The sequence below is a fragment of the Globicephala melas genome, chromosome 13 (assembly GCF_963455315.2).
Source record: "Globicephala melas chromosome 13, mGloMel1.2, whole genome shotgun sequence".
Taxonomy (NCBI): domain Eukaryota; kingdom Metazoa; phylum Chordata; class Mammalia; order Artiodactyla; family Delphinidae; genus Globicephala; species Globicephala melas.
The window spans coordinates 49,647,173-49,670,565 of NC_083326.1; the positions used below are offsets into that span (position 1 = coordinate 49,647,173).

The 23,393-nt window shown below is 40.5% G+C and overlaps 1 protein-coding gene across 1 annotated transcript in view; it reads left to right on the top strand.

The window, feature by feature from the left end:
- Positions 1 to 6,055: 6,055 nt before the first annotated feature.
- TMEM241 (transmembrane protein 241) overlaps positions 6,056 to 23,393 on the top strand; it is a 106,486-nt gene continuing 89,148 nt past the window's right edge. Inside the window, 3 exon segments of the mRNA XM_030842659.2 lie at positions 6,056 to 6,206; positions 8,656 to 8,702; positions 15,026 to 15,103. Coding sequence (XP_030698519.2) covers positions 6,135 to 6,206; positions 8,656 to 8,702; positions 15,026 to 15,103 — 197 coding nt within the window. The 5' untranslated portion in view covers positions 6,056 to 6,134.

A 23,393-nucleotide genomic window follows, 5' to 3' on the forward strand; every position in this document is an offset into this window, starting at 1 on the left:
CATGTTTTGGGAGCTGCACTGGAGAGAGCAAAGAGTACAGACCCTCTCCCCTGCCTTGCACACTAGACAAAAATGAATAGTCTCAGAGGACACTAAGGTTTTACTCAAGACAGGGAAGAGAGAGGGCGGGCTGTGGGGACAAGGGAAGTTTATTCATCCTGAGTTGGAGTTCCAGGTTAGAACAGAGTTTGTGGGTTAACAGTTTTAATGGTTGTGTGTCAACAGTTAAGGTATATACCTGATGCCACCAACTATGTGCTCCTTAAAAAGGACAATAGAATTTTACAATACTTACAGTTTACATTTACAAATATTATTAATAGGAAAAATGGTGTTTACCAACGACAGCATGTTATTGTATGTTATCTGTTTGTTTAGTCCTATGCTATTTAACAGTGAGCTCTTGAATGGTGTAACGGCCATTTTGCTGTGAAGTGGAATAAGCACAATGTTTAAAAGATTTAGTTCCAGTTTTTACTCCTATCATCTCTGTTGGTAAACTCGCTGGTGATCAACAGAGATGAAGCTATTCTAGAATTTGCACTGCCTCAGCACATGGAATCAGCAGATTCTTCAGTCTCTAAAGGGAACTGAAATAAAGCTCTTTAGTCTTTATTATTGAAATGAGTTAAGTCTATTTTGCAAGTACCTGTTTCAGGCAATCAACAAATATTTACTAACTGCTTAGGATATTCCTAAAGTCCTGTGGGAGAAAAAAAGAACTGTGAGATATGGTTGGAGAGAGAACATATTCACATAGCAACATTGAATGATAATACAAAACTTCTGTCTCGAAAGTGTGCATGATTAATTGCCACATGACAGCTATAGACAACAAATGTTTCAGGATTCATTGTGGGTTGATGAGATGTGGAAAGGCTTCATGGAGGAGGTGTTATCAAATTAGACCACGAAGTTTGGAGAGAAGCTATAAAGCTAATTTAGCTGGAAGGAACAGTATAAGACTAGTGTAAGGATAGGAAAGTCCATTATATGTTTAGTGATGACTCAGTATTTTCATAAGGTTTCTAGAGTGGGATTTTATGGATATAGGTCAGTTAGGTTCAGTTGGGACACAGTGGTTTTTGAACGTTATGCAACCCAGTGCCATTTTCTTTCTTTCTTTTTTTTTTTGGCCAAGCTCTGGGGCTTGTGGGAGCTTAGTTCCCCAACCAGGGATTGAACCCAAGCCCTTGGCAGTGAAAGCCAAGACTGCTAACCACTGGACTGCTAGGGAATTCCCCATTGCCATTTTCTAATAACAAATATTTTGTTTGTTCTCTTTACTGCACATTATTTTCTTTAAATTGATGTAATGTTCTGACTATAAAGGATAAACAAAAGGTGAATAATTTTTAATAAAATACATGTACTTGATTCCACTTAGATAAGGTATCCAAAGTAGTAGAAAGAAAGTAGAATGGTGGTTCCCAGGAGCTGGGAGAGCAGGAAAAGAGGAGTTGTTCAGTGGGTATAGAATTTCAGTTTAGCAGGATGCAAAAGTTCTAGAAATCTGTTGCACAACAATGCGCATGTAATTAACACTACTATACACTTAAAAATGGTTAAAATGGTTATATAACAAATTATATGTTGTATATTTTTAATACAATAAAAATGTGAACTTGAATATGTAAGTATGTCTAAGAGTGGATTTCTTTTCATTTGGTTTGCTCAGGATTCACTGTATCTGAAGATTCATGCCTTACATTAGTTCTGGGAAAAAATGCCTCTCACGTTCTATGTATTCTCTTTTTACTGAATTCTTTTTTTTTTTTTTTTTTTGCCTGAGTCAGGTCTTAGTTATGGCATGCGGTCTCTCTCGTTGAGGCATTCACACTCAGTAGTTGTGGTGCATGGGCTTAGTTGCTCCGTGGCATGTGGGATCTTAGTTCCCCGACTAGGGATCAAATCCTCGTCCCCTGCATTGGAAGGCAGGTTCTTTACCACTGGACCACCAGGGAAGTCCCTGAATTCATATTAAATAGAATTAGACCTGCTCATTCTGTCCACCATGACTCTTAACCACATTTTGATATTTTCCATATCTTTGTCTCTTTGTACTGTGTGCTTTTTATTGAAGTAAAATACACATACAAAGTAATACATACACAACTATATGAATATTGCAAAGTGAGCACATCATGGAACCATCAGGAAACAGAATAGTACCAGCACTCCAGAGCTACCCCTCATGGCCACTTCCAATCCTAGCACTCTCAAGGATTGTCATTATCCTCGTTCCCTTAGTTTTGAAGTTGATGGTCTCCATGGGATGTGGTTTTGCTAGGGGGGGTCTGTTTTTTCTTATAACACTTTTATTGAGGTATAATTCACATACCATATAATTCACCAATTTGCAGTGTACAATACAATGATTTTTTTAGTATGTTCACTAAGTTGTGCAACCATCAACACAATCAATTTTAGAACATTTTCATCACCCCATAAAGAAACCCCACATCATTAGCAGTCACTCTGCATTTCCCCTAGCCCCAGACAACCACTATTCTATTTTCTGTTTCTATAGATTTGCCCACTCTGGCTATTTCTATAAATGGAATCACACAACATGTGGTCTTTTGTGACTGGCTTCTTTCACTTAGCATTTGAGATAATTTTTGTATGTTGTATGAGGTAGGGGTCCACCTTCATTCTTTTGCATGTGGATATCCAGTTGTCCTGGAACTACTGGTTAAATTTGCTCCTTGGATTCTCCTGGTGCCCTTGTCAAAATTCAATTGGTCATAAGTGTGAGGAGTTACTTCTGGATCTCACTTCTATTCCATTGATCTATATATATATATTCTTATGCCAGTATCACACTGTCTTGACTACTGAGGTTTTGTAGTAATCTTTGAAATCAAGAACTGTGAGTCCTTTAACTTTGTTTTTTTCAAGATTGTTTTATCTATAATGGGTCGCTTGAATTTCCATATGAATTTTAAGATCAGCTTATTAATTTCTACAGGTAAACCAACTGGAATTTTGATGGGGTTTTGTGTTGAATTTGTAGATCAAATTGGGGAATATTGCCATTTTAACAATATTAAGTCTTCTGATCCATGAGCATGGGGTATCTCTCCATTTATTTTGGTCTTCTTCAGTGTCCTTCAATAATGTTATGTAGTGTTCAGAGTATAAATTTTCACTTATTTTGCTAAATTTATTCCTAAAATTTTGTTCTTTTTGGTGCTATTTTTATTTAATTAATTAATTAATTAATTTGGCCACAGCTGTGGGGCTTGCAGACTCTCAGTTCCCTGACCTGGGATTGAACCCGGGCCAGAGTAGTGAAAGTGCTGAATCCTAACCACTAGACCACCAGGGAACTCCCCTTTTTGGTGCTATTTTCAATGAAATTGTTTCATTAATTTCTTCTTCACATTGTTCATTGCAAGTGTATTGAAATACAGTTGACTTTTTGATCTTGTGTCTTGCAAACTTTCTGAACTCATCTATTAGTTCTCATAGTATTTCTTTAGTGGATTCATTAAGATTTTCTGTATTCAAAATCCTGTCATCTGTAACAGAGATAGTTTTACTTTTTTTGCAGTCTGGATGCCTTTAAAGTTTTTTTCTTGCCTTATTTTCCTGGATAGAGCCTCCAATACAATGTTGAATAGAAGTGGCAAGAATGGCCATCCTTGTCTTGTTCCTGATCTTAGGGAGAAAAGCATTGTCTCTCATCATTAAGCATAATGTTAACTGCAGGTGACTTTTATTATGTTGAGTAAGTTCCCTTCTTTTTTTCTAATTTCTTTTATGTTTTTTTAAAATTTATTTATTCATTTATTTTTGGCTGCGTTGGGTCTTCGTTGCTGCGCGCGGGCTTTCTCTAGTTGCGGCAAGCGGGTGCTGCTCTTCATCGTGGTGCGCGGGCTTCTCATTGCGGTGGCTTCTCTTGTTGCGGAGCACAGGCTCTAGGCGTGAGGGCTTCAGTAGTTGTGGCACTCAGGCTCCGTAGTTGTGGCTCGTGGGCTCTAGAGCGCAGGCTCAGTAGTTGTGGTGCACGGGCTTAGTTGCTCCGCGGCATGTGGGATCTTCCCGGACCAGGGCTTTAACCCACGTCCCCTGCATTGGCAGGCGGATTCTTAACCACTGCGCCACCAGGGAAGTCCCTGTTTTTTTGGCTGTGCCTTGCAACACGTAGGTGGGATCTTAGTTCCCTGATGAGGGATTGAACCCCGTGCCCCCTGCAGTGATAGCGCAGAGTCTTAACCACTGGACCGCCAGGGAAGTTCCTCTTTTTATGTTTTTGTTATGGAAGGGTGTTTAACTTTGTCAAATGCCTTATCTGTTTCTACTTGAGATGGTGATGTGATTTTTGTCCTTTACTCTATTGATATGGTGTATTGCATTAATTGATTTTTGGATGTTAAACTAACCTTATTTCTTGGGATAAATCACTTGTGGTCAGGGTGTATACTCCTTTTTTATGTTGCTGGATTCCATTTGCTAGTGTTTTGTTGAGGATTTTTGCATCTATATCCATAAGAGATATTGATATTCTTTTTTCCTAAGGGAAATTTAGGAAGTTTCAAAAAGTGTGCAGCCACTTCTGCCGTCTTTTGAGAATTGTCCATGTGTGCTGTCAAAAAAATTCATTATTAAAAAAGATTTTTGAGGAGAAAAAACCCACAAGTTATTGTTTAATCCAAGCTCCCTTCTTTGTTTATTCAAGAAACATTTTTTTGAGCACTTAACAGTCAATTTTCAAAAAGCAAATTAATGACTATGACCCTTTGGCCTCAAAGATCTCAATTAACAATACAACTAGTTAAATCTTTTTGTGTGAATAGAAGGTCTAACACAGTCTCATATATAGCAGCTTGTTGTTTATCAATGTAAGACCTGGTAATTTCATTTTTATTCAGTATTAGTTTAGTTTGTTTTGTGGAACAGAATAATGCAGCTTTGGAAAAATCAACACTTCTGGTAAGATCTACAGCACTTTTGCTACGAATGTCAACTTCTATTTGCATGGTTCTTTACTGTGCTGGTTGTTCCTGCTTGTTAAGCAAATTTTGTCAAAGAAAATAAGTTAAGCAATAACTAGGAAGTAATAAGGCCTGAATTGAATTTGTTCACCTCTTAAAAGAGTCCAGGGAAATCTCAGGTATATAACAACCATTTATTTCAAGCAAATTCTATTGGGCAAAAAGTTTCTTTGTAAGGACTGTTTAGCTCTGAAATAGGTTTTCTAAATATTGTCAAGGAAAAATAAATTTTTAGTTTATTTGTGTTTTATGTGGAGACAATATATCCAGTATTTTCTTGGATAATACAGTTTGATAAGCAATTTTACATTGGGCATACAGATAAAAAAGAGTGAAGGCTTCCTGGTGCATGGGGTATTTCTAAAAATCTGTATGTTTCTATATGTGCGGACACTTGTACCTCTAGTTCCTGACAAAGTCCCTCAGTATGTTTTTGTGCATGTCTACTACTGTCTGCCCGAAGCCTAACTAGGTCATTTTTCCTCCCTAGAGACTAGGAATAGGGGCTGTGCTTGAAGCTCTACTTCTGGAAGGATTTATTTTATGGAAATTTCAAAGCAATTGGATTGACTTCTCCTAAAGAAAAAACTACACTGATTATAGTGCCTGCCCCCTCAGCCTTCCTTCTTTTAAAATAACATTTCTTGTTGTTAGCTTTTTTGTGTCGTTTGCAAAAGTAGTACAGACTCGATGAAGAAAATTGGGAAAATTCAGTAAAGCACAAACAACATTTTGCTCCCACCGCTTAGAGCTAGCTATGGACATTTTTTCTTTAAATGCTAATGGACTGTTGTGAATTGTTCTGTCAGCTGCTTTTTTCCCCACTTCTACCATTTTCTACTTTTTTTACAACAACTACTGTCCGCTCTTGCTCTGCGGGCGGTAGCAGCCCTGGGGGACTTATTCCTCCCTCCGCTGTCCTGGGCAGCTGAGTGCCGCCCCGCCCACCGCGAGGCTACGGGGCCTGCGAAGGCGCGGCCCCTTTAAGAGGCAGGCACCGGGGGGCGGTCCCTGCGCGGATTGGCTGAGCTCGCAGTCACGTGGTGGTCGTAGCAGCCGCGGTGGAGGTGGACCGGCTCGCGCCGCGGCCGTGGGGCTTCTGCGGGGTCCCCGGGAAGGGGCGCAAATTAACAGATGTGCATGAGGAGGTGCCTGGTCGGCCTCACGTTTTGTACCTGCTACCTGGCTTCTTACCTCACGAACAAGGTGAGGAGGGCGGGCTTCTTACCTAACGAAAAGGTGAGGAAGGCGGGCGCGGGGTGCTGATGATTGCCCGTGGGCGATCTTAGTCCCAAATCGTGTGTAGAACAAATGCTGCCTCCAGCTTTTTATCTGATTTGTTCCTGATGACGATGGAGAAGAAAACGACTCTATGTACCATGCTCTTTTAGAAATAAGATTTGTTGGACGGTACCGTCCCCATTTCTCGTCCTGTAATGCATTCTTTACATATCCTGGGAAACTGGATTTTTTTGACTGGTGAATTCCCAGGAACTTAATTTTTGGATATGTGGACCACTTTTTAGGGAAAGAAAAAGCAATTGGCTCCTGTTCCCTCGAGGAGGAAGAGTAGGTGAAGAAATCATGCACATCCTGCTTTCTCTTCTAAACATGCCCCTGCCCCAGAACCCCACAAGGTTCCAGAAACCTTTAAATAGAAGATATCAATCCATCTCCATCTCTGCCTCACACCACTGATTCTCAAACCTGTTTTTTCTATGTCTCCATCCCAGGCACTTCCAGTATATTCTAGATTTTTTCATGGAATTATTTTAAAAAATAAGATGTAAACTTAATTTTGTTTAATGTCGTAGAACTCTTTTGATGAGGAGGCAGAAAAGCAGTGGTACCATGTTTTTGTTTTGTTAGGAGGGAGAAGCTGGCCTTGGATTTGGTACCATGCAGGGAAATGTTGGATCCCTGTGGGCTAGGGTGGGACATCACCCCCTGTCCTGGACTCCAGGGTGGACACCAAGCCAAAGTGGCAATAGGGAGCTCAGGACCTCCTTCCCCCACTGTAGGGTCTTGACTGCTCTCTCCCCACTCCCTCTTGAGAATAAAACCCTCTTGCTCTCTGGAAAAGAACTATTAGCAAATAGCGATAAATGAGCATTTGTTATTGTCATGAACATTGTTGAGGATGATGTAGGTCATGGCCCACATACTCAATCCTTTCTCTGTCTCAGTTTTACAAAGAAAATATCATGGAAAAGTGGAGGGGAACAAACTGAATTGTGTGAGTAAATAGACTTTAGAGAAGAATGAAGGTCCATTTCTAACACAGACCAGAGCACAGGTAGTTAACTATAATTGTGGCATTTAGGAGCTCATACAAGGGGAATTACATGTTGATTAATCCATGGGGAAAAAAAGTATAAATGTAAACTTGCCCAACACCAGTCTATTGCACTTTTCAGATCATGTGAAGTATCAGTAGAACCCTTGCTTAAAGCCATTTAATGGTTTTTAGGCTTTTAAAAAATTCTTAAAGTGTTCAGTCATAGAAAACAATAGACGAAGATACCCAGAAAGATAAAATACAGTTCTCCCATACATAATGTGCTGTAAATTTGGTTAAAAGACATAATAGAAATACAAGTTGACCTTAGCTGAGTTAGCTTTAAACAAATCCTTAAAAAACACACCTAAAAATGTAATATACCTAAGAAGAATTAGTTAGGAAAAAAATCCTAAGAATGTAAAAACCAAACAAAACCCTAAAAATGGAAGGAAAACAAAGGAAAGAATGAACAGGATGCAGTTCTTACTTGAAGAGAAACACAGAAGGCGGTGGATTTTTAGGTAAACTGGGCAGTAGTTAAAGTGGATACCCCGAGAAAACAAACAGTGTCCAGGGGTTTGTCTGGTTTTCTCTGGTGTTACCGCAGTTATAACCGCAGTTATAACAGTTATAACACTTCCGGGGTCTGGGACGATGCTGAGGGGTCAGATGTCCACAATATCTGGCCCAGCTGCTGTGTGTTCCACTTTGTTGCGTCCCCAACTGAGAGATTGTCAGGTTTCTGGTGACCCTGGGGAAAGCAAGTCCCCCCTCTCTTTTTTTTTTTTTAATTGTATTGGAGTATAGTTAATTTACAATGTTGTGTTAGTTCAAGTGTACAGCAAAGTGACTCAGTTATACATATACATATATTCATTCTTTTTCAGATTTTTTTCTTGTATAGGTTATCACAGAATATTGAGTAGAGTTCCCTGTGCTATACAGTAGGTCCTTGCTGGTTATCTATCTTATGTATAGTAGGGTATGTATGTTAATACGAAGCCCCTGATTTATCCCTCCCCCCAACATTCCCTTTTGGTAACCGTAAGTTTGTTTTCGATATCTGTAAGTCTGTTTCTGTTTTGTAAGTAAGTTCATTTGTATCACTTAAAAAAAAAATTAGATTCCACATGTGAGTGAGAGCATATGATATTTGTCTTTCTCTGTCTGACTTACTTCACTTAGTCCCTCTCTTCAGTATGAATTGGAAGGTCATTTTTTTTCCCAGTGTGTGATTTTTTTGGGGAGGAATAAAAAAAGCCTTTTTGAAACTTGAATATACTTATGTTTCTTTAGTAGGGATTTCTTTGATTATATGATCTATCAATTCTCTATAATTTGAAAATGTCCATTAATTTGGTATTTGTTTTTCAGTATGTCCTGTCTGTCTTGAAATTTACCTACCCTACATTATTCCAAGGGTGAGTATCTTTTATGCGCTTTATATACATTTGTAGGAAATGTCCAACCAGCATCATTAAATGTTGTTCAAAATATATTTAATGACTGCATAGATTTTTTCATTAGATAGACATCCTGTAATTTATTTAGTCATTCTATTAATGGCATTTGAATGGTGTCCCATTTTGGGAGTATAAACACAACAATGTTCTCAGACATTTTTTGCATTCAAATCTGCTAAATTTCTAACTATTTCTTTGGAATAGATTCCTATATAAGAAATTTAGATTAAAGAACATGAACTTCTTTAGTAGTCTGCTTGAATATTAAAAAATTCTTTTCCAGTATCTTTTTACCAATTTACATTGTAACCCAGCCTGTGTATGAAAGTTTCTATGTATTATACTCAAACCATGACTGTTACTTTTTCCCTCTCTGCTGATTTCATGGGCAAAAAATGGTATCATATTATTTTGTCTTATCATTTCTTAGATTATTCATGAAATTGGACAGTTTTCTTATGTTATCCACTTGTATCTCTTTTTTTAGTGTCTATTTGTGCCTTTTACCCTTTTATTTTATTTTTTCTTTTTTTAACGCTTTTATTTTTACTAGGGTTTTAGTATTTTTTTATTATTTAATGAATTCTTCATATTTAAAGGATGCCAACCACTTTTCTATCATATTTATTGGAATTTCTTTTTTTTTCAATTTTTTCTTTGCCATTTCATTTTGTTTATAATTACCTTGATTATTTAGTTTTTTTAAGTGACATCATAGAGAATTCATCGTTTGAATGTAGGAATGAAGCAGCAGAGAGAAACATAGATGAATCGGGTGGGTGATCTTGTGACTGAGAGATGCTATTATTAGGAAGAAGATAGAAAATGGTGTAGAGTCGGGTCAACAGTCTAGAGAAATGGTAGAGGCAGCATGGAGTGCTCTGGGGTTCACATTTCCCCTTCTCACCTCAAACTTCCACCCCTGCCCCCATCTTTTAAAAAAATATATTTTAGTTTCAAATTGATCGTTTCTTTTGTGATAGCTACCATTGCTTTTATGTTTATTCTTCTCTATCACAAGATCATATAGATAGTCACCTATAAGTCATTAAAGCTTTTTTCAATTCTTAATTATGATCCGTTTATTTTAGTGTATGGTGCAATGTGAAGAAATCATTCCTCCCCTAATGGTTTTTTATTTATACTAGCCCCATTTATTATATTTTATTGTATAATCCTTCCTTTTGCCTTTGGGTCATCAGTATCATATGTAAAGTCATTTTTCTAGGGTCTGTTTTTGAGCACTTATTTGTCAGTTTTTATGGAAAGGGGCTAGTGGTAAATTGTTTTCATTATTATAGCATTTAAATATGTGGCACAGCACGCCATCCCTCTTCTCTTTTTCCTTTTTTTTTTTTTTAAGTGTCACACAATTGCACACAGAAAAGCAGGGATAGAGATCTTAATATCAATCAAGGTTGAATTCAGGACAAAAACATTAAGCAAATGAAGAACGCTGTGTTAACAATGTTAAAGCAATGCAGTTCAAAATGAAAAGACACATTATAATGCCGGAGCATGCAGTTCAAAGTGAAAATAAAATAGTGATGAATATCTATCAACCAAACAACAGGGCATGGTCATTTGTCAAATAAAAACAGCAGGAATACCAGGGCTAAATAGGAACATACTAGTGATAGGAGACAAATTTACTACTATTTTTCCATAACAGATCAATTGGACCAACAAAACACTAGAACATATGTATATATTTGATAAATAATACAATTAATAGATAAATATCAAACTCTGTATCTTGAAAACAGAGATTATGCCCCCCTTTCGAATGCCCATGGAATATTCACCATGAATAAAACATCAATTATTTTTTAAAAATATAAAGCAATTATACAATCCCAGTGCACTAAAACCAGATCTTTATATCAAAAACAAAAATCCCTACCTACAAAGGGCTCTTGAACATAGAAAAAGATATTCTTCATTCATAAGAAAATATAATTTTAAACTGTATTGAGGTATATTTTTACCAACAAGATTTGCAAAATGAAACTTCAAAATTTGATAGCGTAGCATTGATGAGAATGAAAGAAAGCAGGTGCTCTCATATATTGATCATGGGTGGCAAACTGGTATAATATCTATGATTGGCACTTTGGCAGAATATAGCAATGGTTTGAATCCTTCAATCCAGCAATTCCACTTCCAGTAATTTACTTGAGAGGTTTACTTGCATTTATGTAAATGAAATATGTACAAAGATATACATGTGAAACATTGCAGCTGTTTGTGACAGCATTTTTATTTTTTGAATTTTATTTTATTTATTTTTTATACAGCAGGTTCTTATTAGTTATCCATTTTATACATATCAGTGTATACATGTCAATCCCAATCTCCCAATTCATCCCCCCCTCCCCTGCCGCTTTCCCCCCTTGGTGGCCATACGTTTGTTCTCTACATCTGTGTCTCTATTTCTGCCTTACAAACCGGTTCATCTGTACCATTTTTCTAGATCCCACATATATGCGTTAATATATGATATTTGTTTATCTCTTTCTGACTTACTTCATTCTGTATGACAGTCTTTAGGTCCATCCACGAGACAGCATTTTTTTTAATAATGACTTTTTTTTTTAATATTTATTTATTTGGCTGTGTCAGGTCTTAGCTGCGGGTCTTAGTTCCCCCTCGGCATGTGGGATCTTAGTTCCCCAACCAGGGATTGAGCCCTTGTCCCCTGCATTGGAAGGCGGATTCTTAACCACTGACCACCAGGGACGTCCCAGAGAGCATTTTTAAACAACCTAATTTTCATCTATACAGAACCAATTAAATAAATTATATTGTATTCCTAATGGAATACTATTCAAATGTTAAAAAATAAGGAAACTCTTGTGTATTGACAAGGAAAGGTCTTCAAGATTCATTTAATGGAGAACAAAAGCAAGTCCATAACAGTATAGTACATTACCATCAAGTAGAAATGTGTGTATGTTTTCCTTATTTAAAAAAAAGATGAAGACACTAGTAAGAGTGGTTACATTAGGGAACTACTAAGGTGGTGGACAGGGAAGTGCAGATAGTGGACAGGGAAGAGAAGACTTTTCACCACTTTTTTATGCTTTTGAATTTTTGTTCTGTATATTATCACCGATATGTTATTTCAGATGAACTTTAGAATTACTTCGTCGTTTCTCCATAATATTTCACAGCAAAACTTAAAAAAAATATATCATCTATGATCGTGTATATTTCAGTCAATAAAGCTGGGATATTGTTTTCTCATCTTCTTTTCTTTTAATTTAATTTTATTATTTTTGACTGCACTGGGTCTTCGTTGCTGCACGCGGGCTTTCTCTAGTTGCCGTGAGCGGGGGGCTACTCTTCGTTGTGGTGCGCGGGCTTCTCATGGCAATGACTTCTCTTGTTGCGGAGCTTGGACTCTAGGCACGCGGGCTTCAGTAGTTGTGGTATGTGGGCTTCAGTAGTTGTGGCTCGCAGGCTCAAGAGTGCAGGCTCAGTAGTTGTAGCGCATGGGCTTAGTTGCTTCGCGGCATGTGGGATCTTCCCGGACCAGGGCTCGAACCTGTATCCCCTGCATTAGCAGGCGGATTCTTAACCACTGCGCCACCAGGGAAGCCCCTGTTTTCCCATTTTCTGATCCTGATTGTCCTTTCACTTCTCTCCAGGTAGAGGGACTTAGGGAAGTTAGTGGGAAAAGGTGATGTTTTCACCTGAATTGCCTTTTCCCCTCCTTCTCTGTAGATGTCAGACTGAATGCACCTCCCCCGATAGAATGTAAGGTCTACAAATGCAAGAATTAAGCAACAAAAACAATCATTTTGTCACTGGCGTATCCCTGATGCCTAGAACTGTGCCAGGTACACAGGAGGCACGTAGTAGGGCAGAATAACTCATTCTAAGAAAATTGATCGCATGCATATGCCAGTCACTGTTTTAGACACTTGGACTACTTCAGTGAAGGAAAGAAAAATCCCTGCCCTCCTAGAGCCTGCTCATTTCTTCTTCAGTTTACCTGTGGTGAATGGTACCTTGTATCCAGTCGCCCTACTCAGAAACCTGTGTTATTCTTGATTTCTTTGTCTCCTTCACCCCAACGTCTAATCAACAGCTAGGACCTCTAAACATCTTTAGAACCCGTCCACCGTCTTCATCGCCTCTTCCTGGGCCACTATCATCTCTCAAATCACCCTAACAACTCCTAACTTGCTTCCTGGCCCCTGGTCTTGCTTTTCTCAGCAAACATTCTCTCCCTTGTAAAGAGACAGAGCTTTCCCCAAGGTAAATGTGGCAGTGTCGCTCCCGTGCTGCAGACCCTTCAGTGGGTCCCCAGTTTAAAGCCCCAGCTCGTTGACGATTGATATGGCCCTTCGTGACCAGCCCCCGCCTCGAGTACTCACATGCTAAGGTCAGGCCAATTGAACCTCTGTAAGAAGCTTTGCTGGAGCCATTGTCTCTCTTACCTGTGGGCCCTGGTCCATTCTGGGTCTCCCGCTTTGAACAGGCTTCAGGCTTTTGCTTGAATTTACTTCCTCTAGGAAGAGTCACCCAACCCCCTAGACTGGATTAACTGCCTCTGCTAGGGTGTTTTGTGCTACCTGGTACTCTTCCCATTAGGACTGTATCACACTTCATTGTAATTATTGGTTAATTAGCTTACTTCCCTCTAGACCAGAGTTTCTCGGCCTCAGCACCATTGGTATTTTGCACTAGATAACTCTGTTGTGGAGGGCTGTCCGGCACGTTGTAAGGTGTGGGGCAGCATCCTGGCTTCTACTCATGAGGTGCCAGTAGCAACCCTTCCCCCATCCCCAATTGTGACAACCAAAAATGTCTCCAAATGTCCCCGGGGGGGGAAGATCCACATGATTGAGATCCACTGCTCTAGACCAAGCTGTTGGAAGACACGGTCCATATCTGTCCACTCCGCCTGGCAGTGTCATTGAAGTCTTCACAAGGGAGACGTAACACCTGGATCTTACAGGATGAGCAGGTGTCCACCAACACGGAGGAGAAGGGAAGACGTTATGGGTCACGAGGGCCGCACGTGCAAGCTCTAAAAAGTATGAAATGGCCTGGCACATTACCGAAGCTATGGCCTGTTCGGTGTGGCTGGAATGTGGCTGCCACTGACAGGTGGACAGGAACTGACCCTGGAGAGGGGCAGCTGCAAGTCCTGGAAGGCTTCTATGTCACATGCCAAGTGACTTTGTTCTGTAGACCAGGGGTTCTCCGGTGTCGTGTCCCAACACACGGGTGTGCTGTAATAACCTCCGAGGTAGGTGTCTCAAGTCATAACTAAAAATAAGGTTTTGAAATTTATGAATGACTCACCAAAAATAGAGTAAAAGCAATTAGTGTGGAATAGGATACAGTTATGCCTGTAGTACTGGTCACTCATTTGGCATTTTGCTGTGCTTTCTGCAGTGGGAGAGGGAGAGGTGTTTATCTTGTCACCTGTGCTCCCCCTAAACTCTGCACTTGAGGAAATGTGCCTCACGTGAGCTTCATGACCCCAAGTGTGTTGCAGCAGAAAATAGGCCAAGGGCTGCTGCCTACAGCACCAGGAAGAATCAGCCATTTTTAAAACAAGTGAGGGGCACAATTAGGTTTGCATTTTAGAACAAACCCTCTGGCTGCAGGATGGAGAATGGATGGTGCAGGGCAGCCCTGGAGAGAAGGGGACCGGTTAGGGAACTGATGCTATGGTCCAGGTGTGGGATGATGAGAGTCTGAATTAAGCAGATGGATGGAGGGGAAGGCTTCGGGTTTCAGAGAGGTTATGGGGATAAAGTCAATAGGAATTTGTAAGTTGTTGAGGGAGGTGACGACAGAGGAGGGCTGGGATGACATCTAGGTTTCTGGTTTGGCTGATGAGGGATAGTAGGAGAATGACCAGGATGGGGAGAGGGAAGTTCAAGGTAATGTTTTAGGCATGTTATCATCGGGAGCTTGTGGGGTATCAGGGTGGCCATATCCTCGTGAGAAGGGGGATATGGGAACCATTAGTGCAGAGGTCATAGAGAAGTGGTGACTGTGGGTGAGATTGTTCGGGAAAAGTCTAGAATAAGAAGAGGAGAACATCAGTGTCAGCACTGAATGGTACAGCTGGATTCGGAATAGTGGAGATTGAGAAGGATGGGTCTGAGAATTGGGATGATAATTTGGAGAAAGTGGGAGAAAGGAGTTGTAAGAAGGATCACGTGTATATTTGTGTCACTCGACAGATCTGCTGGGGGTGGATGGCATTTGAGACCATGGCACTCTGTTAAATTCACATTGGCCCTTATCCTTTTCAGGTGGCAGACATTAATTGGTGGACTTTTGCTTCATGTGTCATGGAAACTGGGCTGGGCGGAGATCAACAGCAATTCAAGGTAGGACCACCTCTTCTGTGATTGATTCATGACTCATACCAGCTTCCTTGTGTATTATTTAACTTCTTGTGGTGTTACATTGGGAAACACGGGTGTTTATTTGAGCTGTATGATCTCTTAATTCCCTTCTAATCTTAAGATTAAATGATGTTGTAATCAAATAGAGCTCAAGTAGTGTTTTCCTGGTTAATAATGCCACTCTTATAATATTAAAATAAATTGAGATATACAATTTATAACACCATATTAATTTGGCTTTGTTGTAGATCACAGGACTGCTATGAATAAGTTATTAAATCAGCTTTAAATTTTTGGGGTAAATTTTTAATTTTGAAATTATTTCCTGCTTACAGAAAAGTTAGAAATAGTACAAAGAAGTCCCATATCCTTTACTCAGATTCCCCAATTATTATTTCACCTTGCTTCTCTTATCCGTTTCACTTGATATATACATACATATTTGTATACATGTAATTTTTTTCTGAATTATTTGAAGGTAAGTTGCAGATTTTTTTTTACTTCTGAATTGTGGAGCATGTATCTCCTAAGAGCAAGGATGTTCTCTTGCAGGACTACAGCAGTTATCAAAGTGAGGAAGTTAACATTGATGCAATACTATTATCTCATGTATAGACTGATTCACGTTTTGCCGGTTTTCTCAGTAACATTCTTTCTAGCCCTCTCCACAAAAATTTGATCCAGGGTCTGATTCAGATCACACATTGTTGTTATGATCCTATTAAGACCGCTTTTCAAATAGATTTGAAAGAAATGTCAAAGACAATGACATTTTTCAACCAAAATTGTAATCCGAATTGGCTGTTCAGTCCTGCCTCACCCAAATAAATCCTCATGATTCTTTGAGAACATCATGCCTTGCCTGAAATGATGCACAAAATGAAAAGAAAATGAAGTCAAGGTTTACATGAATAAGGTAAACAACCCAACTGAATGATCAGGCCAAACCATTTGCCTCGTGGTCCAAGTTATCTGCCCAACTTCTCCATGAATTAGATTAACTGCTTCGTTGCTAAGTCATCCCTTGGCCTGGCGCTCTGGAGAAGCTTTGAGAATAAGTCCAGTATAAATATTAATAATTTTGGCTTCTTCTGAAAATATTTAACTGGAGAGCAAAACACCGGTATGAAGAAGTTTGACAAGGGAGAGGCCCTGGGAACTGAGGTGTGGATTAATTTCCCTGACCCTATTACATCACAGTCCATATTCTGAAAGACTGTCACACACAAGACGCTTAACTAATCCAAAGGAGTAGTTCATGAAGTCATAATTTTACATTTCCATGGTAGAGCGTCCTCCACTTGATACAACCCCAAAATATAAAATTTGGGGATTCTATATGTGTTACTAAGCACAGGTCTTACTTTATACTCCATTGTTATGGTGGATAGTTCAAAGAGAATGGGTCTTCATTTAAACGAATAGGAGCCCTGAATTCACAAGGACTGTGGTAGTTCTAAGATTTAGTTCTAAGATTTAGTTAAATGATGAAGCATTTTGACTCCAAATAGTTGAATGTATTCCTCCACAGAAGCAAGAGATTGGACTAGAATCAGGGAATTGGCCGTCAGATTTTGCGCTGGGGTCCACCGGTGCTGATCAACATGGATCTTCCTCTTTTTTTTTTTTTTTTTTTTGCAGTACGCGGGCCTCTCACTGTTGTGGCCTCTCCCGTTGCGGAGCACAAGCTCCGGACGCCCAGGCTCAGCGGCCATGGCTCACGGGCCCAGCCGCTCCGTGGCATGTGGGATCTTCCCGGACCGGGGCATGAACCTGTGTCCCCTGCATCGGCAGGCGGACTCTCAACCACTGCGCCACCAGGGAAGCCCCGGATCTTCCTCTTTTACAGTGTTCCTGACTATGATTATCTTATAATTTCTGATGTGAATTATTTACTTGTTCATAATGGTCATTTAAACATCACCTTAGGGAATTCCCTGGTGGTGCAGTGGTTGGGACTCCGTGCTTTCCCTGCCCAGGGCTTGGGTTCGATCCTGCTCGGGGAACTAGGATCCCACAGGCTGTGCGGTGCGGCCAAAAAAAAAAATTAAAATTAAATAAACATTACCTTAGTCATATTTCCTTAAAAGTGATGCCATTGTTCATACTCAAACATTTTTTTGTATGTAAAATATACATAACATAAATTTTACCATTTTTTAAGTGTACGATTCAGTGGCATTAAGTACATTCACAATGTTATGCAACCATTACCACCATCCATTTCCAGACCTTTTCACCATTCTAAACAGAAACTCTGTACCCATTAAACAATAGCTCCCCCTTTCTCCTTCCACCCCCACCCCAGGCCCCTGGTAAAGCTCTGTTCTACGTTGTCTCTATGAATTTACCTATTCTAGGTACCTCCTTTAAATGGAATCATACAGTATTTGTCCTTTTGTGACTGGTTTATTTCACTTGGCATAATGTCTGCAAGCTTCATCTATGTTGAAGCATGTGTGAGGATTTCCTTCCTTTTTAAGGCTGAATAATATTCCATTGTGTGTATAGAGCACATTTTGTTTATATACCGCATTTTGTTTATCCATTCATCCCTTGATGGAATTCTTCATATTTTTATTGCTTTTTTTGGAGGTGGGTAGAGGGGATGACTAGTAGGACTGGGTGAAGTCAAAGATTCTCAAGATGCTTTTCCTGGAAGAAGTGGTCCTTGACAGAGAAGGATCCGCTAGACACTGTTGTCCCTTTAACTTGCATGACGCTAGGCGCCACCATCTCAGAAGAGCCATAATCATATCCCTTTTTGGTCCCCTTGCTAAATCTCCCGGAGACTTTTTCACCTCTATCCCCTGGACTTCCTTAGGTGGTTTCACAGCCACGCACACATGGTGTCAGCTCAGTTAAGCTTCTCGTCAGAGATTCTAGTGTCTTAGTTTGTAGTGGGTCTTGTGGTTAATAACTGCTGTCACAGCTCAGGATTTCCAGTTACGATGGGCCCTGGGCAAAGAGGTGTTAGCAGGTAGCAAGCAGCAAGGACCCAGCTCCAGTGCTCCTGTGTGTGCCCGGGCTGGGTTTGTGTTCGCTGTGGCTGCTGTTTCCTACTGGGCTTGGTTTTCCAGTGATGTCATCAGAGAACCAAAGCCCAGCTTTGCTGTGTGACTGTGTACTTGTGCAGAGATAGCAGAGGTTGGGCTCTACTAAAAATGGAAACAACAGCTGAAGGACCGTTTGGAGTCCCTGATGGCATGATAGAATGTCATCATGGAGTTATAGTGATGGGGCTGGAGGGTGGGCTCCAAATTGGTCCTTAATAGCATATGCCATAGAGAGCTCATTTAGACTGTCCTTGCAGCCTGGAGCACAGCAGCAGAATCCCAGATTCCCTTGCAAACAAGTCGCAGACCCTGGCACCGTGCTTCTTACATTGCTGTGTTTGTCAGCCTCTGGCCACATCATGTATTGACTCCACCCAGTGATCTGATGGAATCATTCTTCTCCCAGGACGTTTGCCTGGCAGCCAGTTGTTATCAGCGGGTGTTGGACGATGCCCTGGAAGCCTCTGTCTTGGGAAGGATAGCACTGGTTTTCAGTCACAAGCTTGTCATTATGTGGTGGCAACTGTTGTAGCCAAGACTTTGCAGAGCGTTGAAATGATTTTTCTAGCAGATGTTGGAAGTCCTGTGCTGAAAGCTTTTTGTATTTCTAAAACATGATCCTAAACGAACACTGTGACCTGTTTCAGCTGACTGGAAGCCTGGTAGCACAGTGAGACCGTGTCACTCTGTTAGATTCTAGAACCATCGCTGAGGACCGACTCGGGCATGATTTCATTGGAGACTTTAGATGCCATTTCCTGGCTCCTATATTACCAGGCTGCATGTTTAAATAAAAACATTTTGAAAGTAATCTTTAACCTACATGCCACTTTTTGTCCACTCTGCATATGAGAGTAAAATTTTGATTCTCAAGGTTTTCAAGTATGAGAAATTCTAAGTTAAAAAAACCTATGCTGGGCTTCCCTGGTGGCGCAGTGGTTGAGAGTCCGCCTGCCGATGCAGGGGACACGGGTTCGTGCCCCGGTCCGGGAAGATCCCACATGCCGCGGAGCGGCTGGGCCCGTGAGCCATGGCTGCTGAGCCTGCGCGTCCGGAGCCTGTGCTCCGCAACGGGAGAGGCCACAACAGTGAAAGGCCCGCGTACCACAAAAAACCAAACAAAAAACAAAAAAAAAAACCTATGCCATAATACCTTTGTGACCAGAGATTTCTAATAGATGAAGACGCCCTCACACCATAATTTTACATTAAGAGTCTTTGCTGGGGAAGCATAACGAATATCTTTGTTAAAACCTCCAAATTAACTCAGCCTTCTCCCTAAAGAAATGAATAGTGAGACAATCAGGTCGAGATTGTACTTCTTTTTAATTATTGATTATTTATTGTTTTTTAAGTGAGCTAGCCCACCTTTATGAAAGCTACTGGTGGTTGGAATTTCCCAAATCATGTTGTAATGTATTGATATTTCATTTTGAGTGACTCTTATACCTTTCTAAAAAGTCATCTCTGCTCACAGAGGAAAGTTAGCACTTAAATTCATGTATTTTTGATATTCTTCCCAGTTGTTTTCTCTCCAGAGGAATGCTTTACATATATACATATGTTGAAATTCCTTTTTGGGGATAATACAGTGAACTTTCAAAACTTCCTCAGGAAACAAGTTTAGAGCCACGAAAAGGATAAAATATCAAATAAAAGCTGATTGGTGTTGGTGTGGTGATTGGGCTGGTACCTGGAGGGAGTCCAGGAGGCCAGTGATGGCAAAAGGACAGGAGTTTCTGAAGTATCAGCTTTATTGAAGTGTCATTTGCAAATAAAATTTTAAGATGTTTAAAGTGTACAATGTGGTGATAGACTATACGTATACATTGTGAAAGATTCTCACCATCTAGTTAATGAACACATCCAGCACCTCACATATTTATCTTTTTTTTTTTTTTTGCGGTACGTGGGCCTGTCACTGTTGTGGTCTCTCCCATTGTGGAGCACAGGCTCCAGATGCGCAGGCTTAGCAGCCATGACTCATGGGCCCAGCAGCTCCGCGGCATGTGGGATCTTCCCGGACCGGGGCACAAACCCGTGTCCCCTGCATCGGCAGGCGGACTCTCAACCACTGCACCACCAGGGAAGCCCTTTTTTTTTTTCTTTTCTTTTTTTTGGTGAGAACATTTAAGTTCTAGTCTCTTAGCAAATTTCAGTTATACAGTACAATGTGATCAACTGTAGTCAACGTGTTATACATTAGATCCTCATAGGATATGTTATTCATCATTCATGAGTAATCAATATACATTATTCATCTTGCAGCCGCAAGTTTGTGCACTTTTACCAAACTCTCCCTGTTCCCCTCACCCCCCAGTCCCTGACAATCACTTTTCTACTCTCTATTTCTCTAAGTTTGACTTTTTTAAAAAAGATTCCATGTAATAAGTGATGCCATGCAGTGTTTGTCTTTCTCGGGATGGGATATTTTGACCTTTGACACCTGCAGGTCATGCCCACGCCACTCAGTGCATAGGAATCTGCTGAACTCACGATTTGTCATAGATACACCACGTGTGGAAGTCACTCTGAGTCCATATAACCCTTTCTGGCCTCTTAAGTCCATGGTGTGAAATGTAAACCTCCCCAGACTGAGATCAAAGGAGTTACGTCTTGCACATTAGCTTGGATTTGCAGTCCCTCATGGACTGTGCACCGGCAAGGTGCTTGTACCGGGTTTTCGTTCTTCCTCACATCTATTAGAGATGAGATATGTGCCTCTTCTATCCTGCCTCACTTATTATTCGGGGACCTGGGTGGCCTATATTTCTTTTTCTTTTTTGGACTATATTTCTTAGTACTGACTTCTCTGTTCTGTGCCATGCCTGCCATCTGTCTCCTAAGGCTCACTTAACTGCACATCCAGCCTTGGTCCTCCCAGGGGAGGGGTGAGGCGCCCAAGGGTACCACCACTCGAAAGTTCCAGACGTTGGGACCCAAGCTGCCTTATTCTAAATCAGGGGTCAGCAAACAAGAGCCAGAAAGTAAATGTTTTAGGCTTTGTGGGCCATGCAGTCTCTGTCACAACTACTCAAATCTGCTGTTGTAGCGGGAAAGCAGCCACGACAACGTAAACGGATGGGTGTGTCTTTGTGCCAATAAAATGCTATTTTCAGCAACAGGCAGCAGGCGGGATTTGGCCCGCGGGCCCTTGTTTGCTGCCTCCCGGCTCTAAGCTATCCTCTTTGAGAAACAGTGTCATCACTGGGGGTTCTTGGGTCCAAGTAATATTAGGGCTGGACAAGGGAGTGTGGCCCTCTGTGAGTCAGGGAGAGAGTAAGGAATGAAGGAGAAAGGTCTGAGAATAGGAGGAAGCAGCGAGAAAAGGGAGTAAGACACTTTGAGGACCATATTTACCAGGAATGGACCAAAAAGATGAAATTAGTTGTCTTCTATAAGTAGGAAGTTAATGTATGCAGAAGTCCTTTTGAATTGTAAAGCAAATACTGATTTTACAGTTATAAGGTGTGTTACTGTTTTAGGCAGTGTCAATCAATAGTCAACACATCAACTCTGGTATCTTGGTCAGGTGTTATTTTCATGTTTGGAAACTGCTTTGAGGTCACTAGGTGTCAGTATAATGCAGAGAACTTTTAAGACTCAAGGATCGCTCCAGGCTCCCATGAACAGATAAACTAAGTGTTTTCAGGGAGCAGATGTTCCCTCAATAATGCATGCTCTATTTGAAAAACAAATGATTTAATTTAATTAGCCTTCATCTCAATAACAACAGTTTTATGATTCATGCCAACAGACTATTGTTAGCTTCTTGTAAAATGCTTTATTCATCAGGGTTCTTAGGGACAGTAGAGCGTGCACAAGCAGAAAAGAAAAAGTACACGATGCAAACAAGATGCAGCATATGTGCTTATAACTCACGTAGGAATAATTGCGTATCACCACTATTTTCAAAGCAGACCCTGTCGCGCACACACACACACACACACACACACACCCCTACCCCTGGCTCAGCCCTCACACCATGGAGACTCGAGATTCTGTCAGGACCTCCTCAGGATTTAATCCCATCTTGCCTCCTTTGATGGCACGTAGAACAATGTAAGAATAAACCAGCACAGAAGGCCCAGATGGTGCCACCTTATGAATTAAAGGTGGAGAGGAGGTGCCTTAATAGATGTGCCTCGTTTGTTCCTAATGCGCAGGCTGTTGGGTGTCTCAGAATCATGCAGTGTTAGAGCTGCCAAAGAGCGTCTCAGTCAGCTCAGGCTGCTGTCACAAAAGACCACGGACTGGGTAGCTTAAACAGCAGACGTTTATTTCTCACAGTTCTGGAGGCTGGGAAGTCCAAGATCAGGGTGCCAGTGTGGTTGGTTTCTGTTGAGGGTTTCTTGTGGGTTTACAGATGTCTGCTTTGTTCCTGTATCTTTACATGGTGGTAGTGTGTGTGTGTGGGAGAGAGAGAGGGGGAGAGAGAGAGAGAGAGATGGAGAAAGGAGGCATGCTCTCTTGTGTCTCTTCTTACAAGGGCACTAATCCCATCATGAGGGCTCCATCCTCATGACCTGATTACCTCCCAAGGGCCCCACCTCCAAATACTGTCATACTAGGGGTTAGGGTTTCAACATATGAATCTTGGGAGTACATAAACATGCAGATCATAGAAGAGAATGAGTCAGTATAACGTCTCTGGAAGGCAATTTTGTAACCAGTTACAAACTTTAACGTGTGTATCTTTGAACAGCAATTCCACTTCAGGAAATGTGTTCTGAATATTGTGAAAACATCATAAATATGAGCAGAGAATATATTCAAGGATAATCATTAATGTGTTAGAATAGTAAAAACCTAGGATAAGCTTAAATGTCAAGCAGTAGCCTGGTATTCAAGTATTAATAAATTGGGGATGACTTTTTTGACATGGAAAGATGTTAAGCAGGTTATAAAACAACCTGTGCAATTGGATCCCATTTTTGTTGAAATGTTCATATACGTGCATATGGATGCTGTTTGGAAGGAGATGTAACAAGGTATTAACAGTGGTTATCTTTGGGTAGTAGGATTGTAATTATAATGTTTTTCTTGATAATCTGTGTTTTCAAAATTTTCTAACATGGAAGGTACCACTTTTTAATAAGAAAAAGAGATAAATTATTATAGGAAACAAAATAACTGCCTCCATTTCAAGTTTCTAAATTCACGTCTGTTGAAGAAAAACATGTTTGTTTTTTAATGCAGTTGGTTTTTTGTTGTCA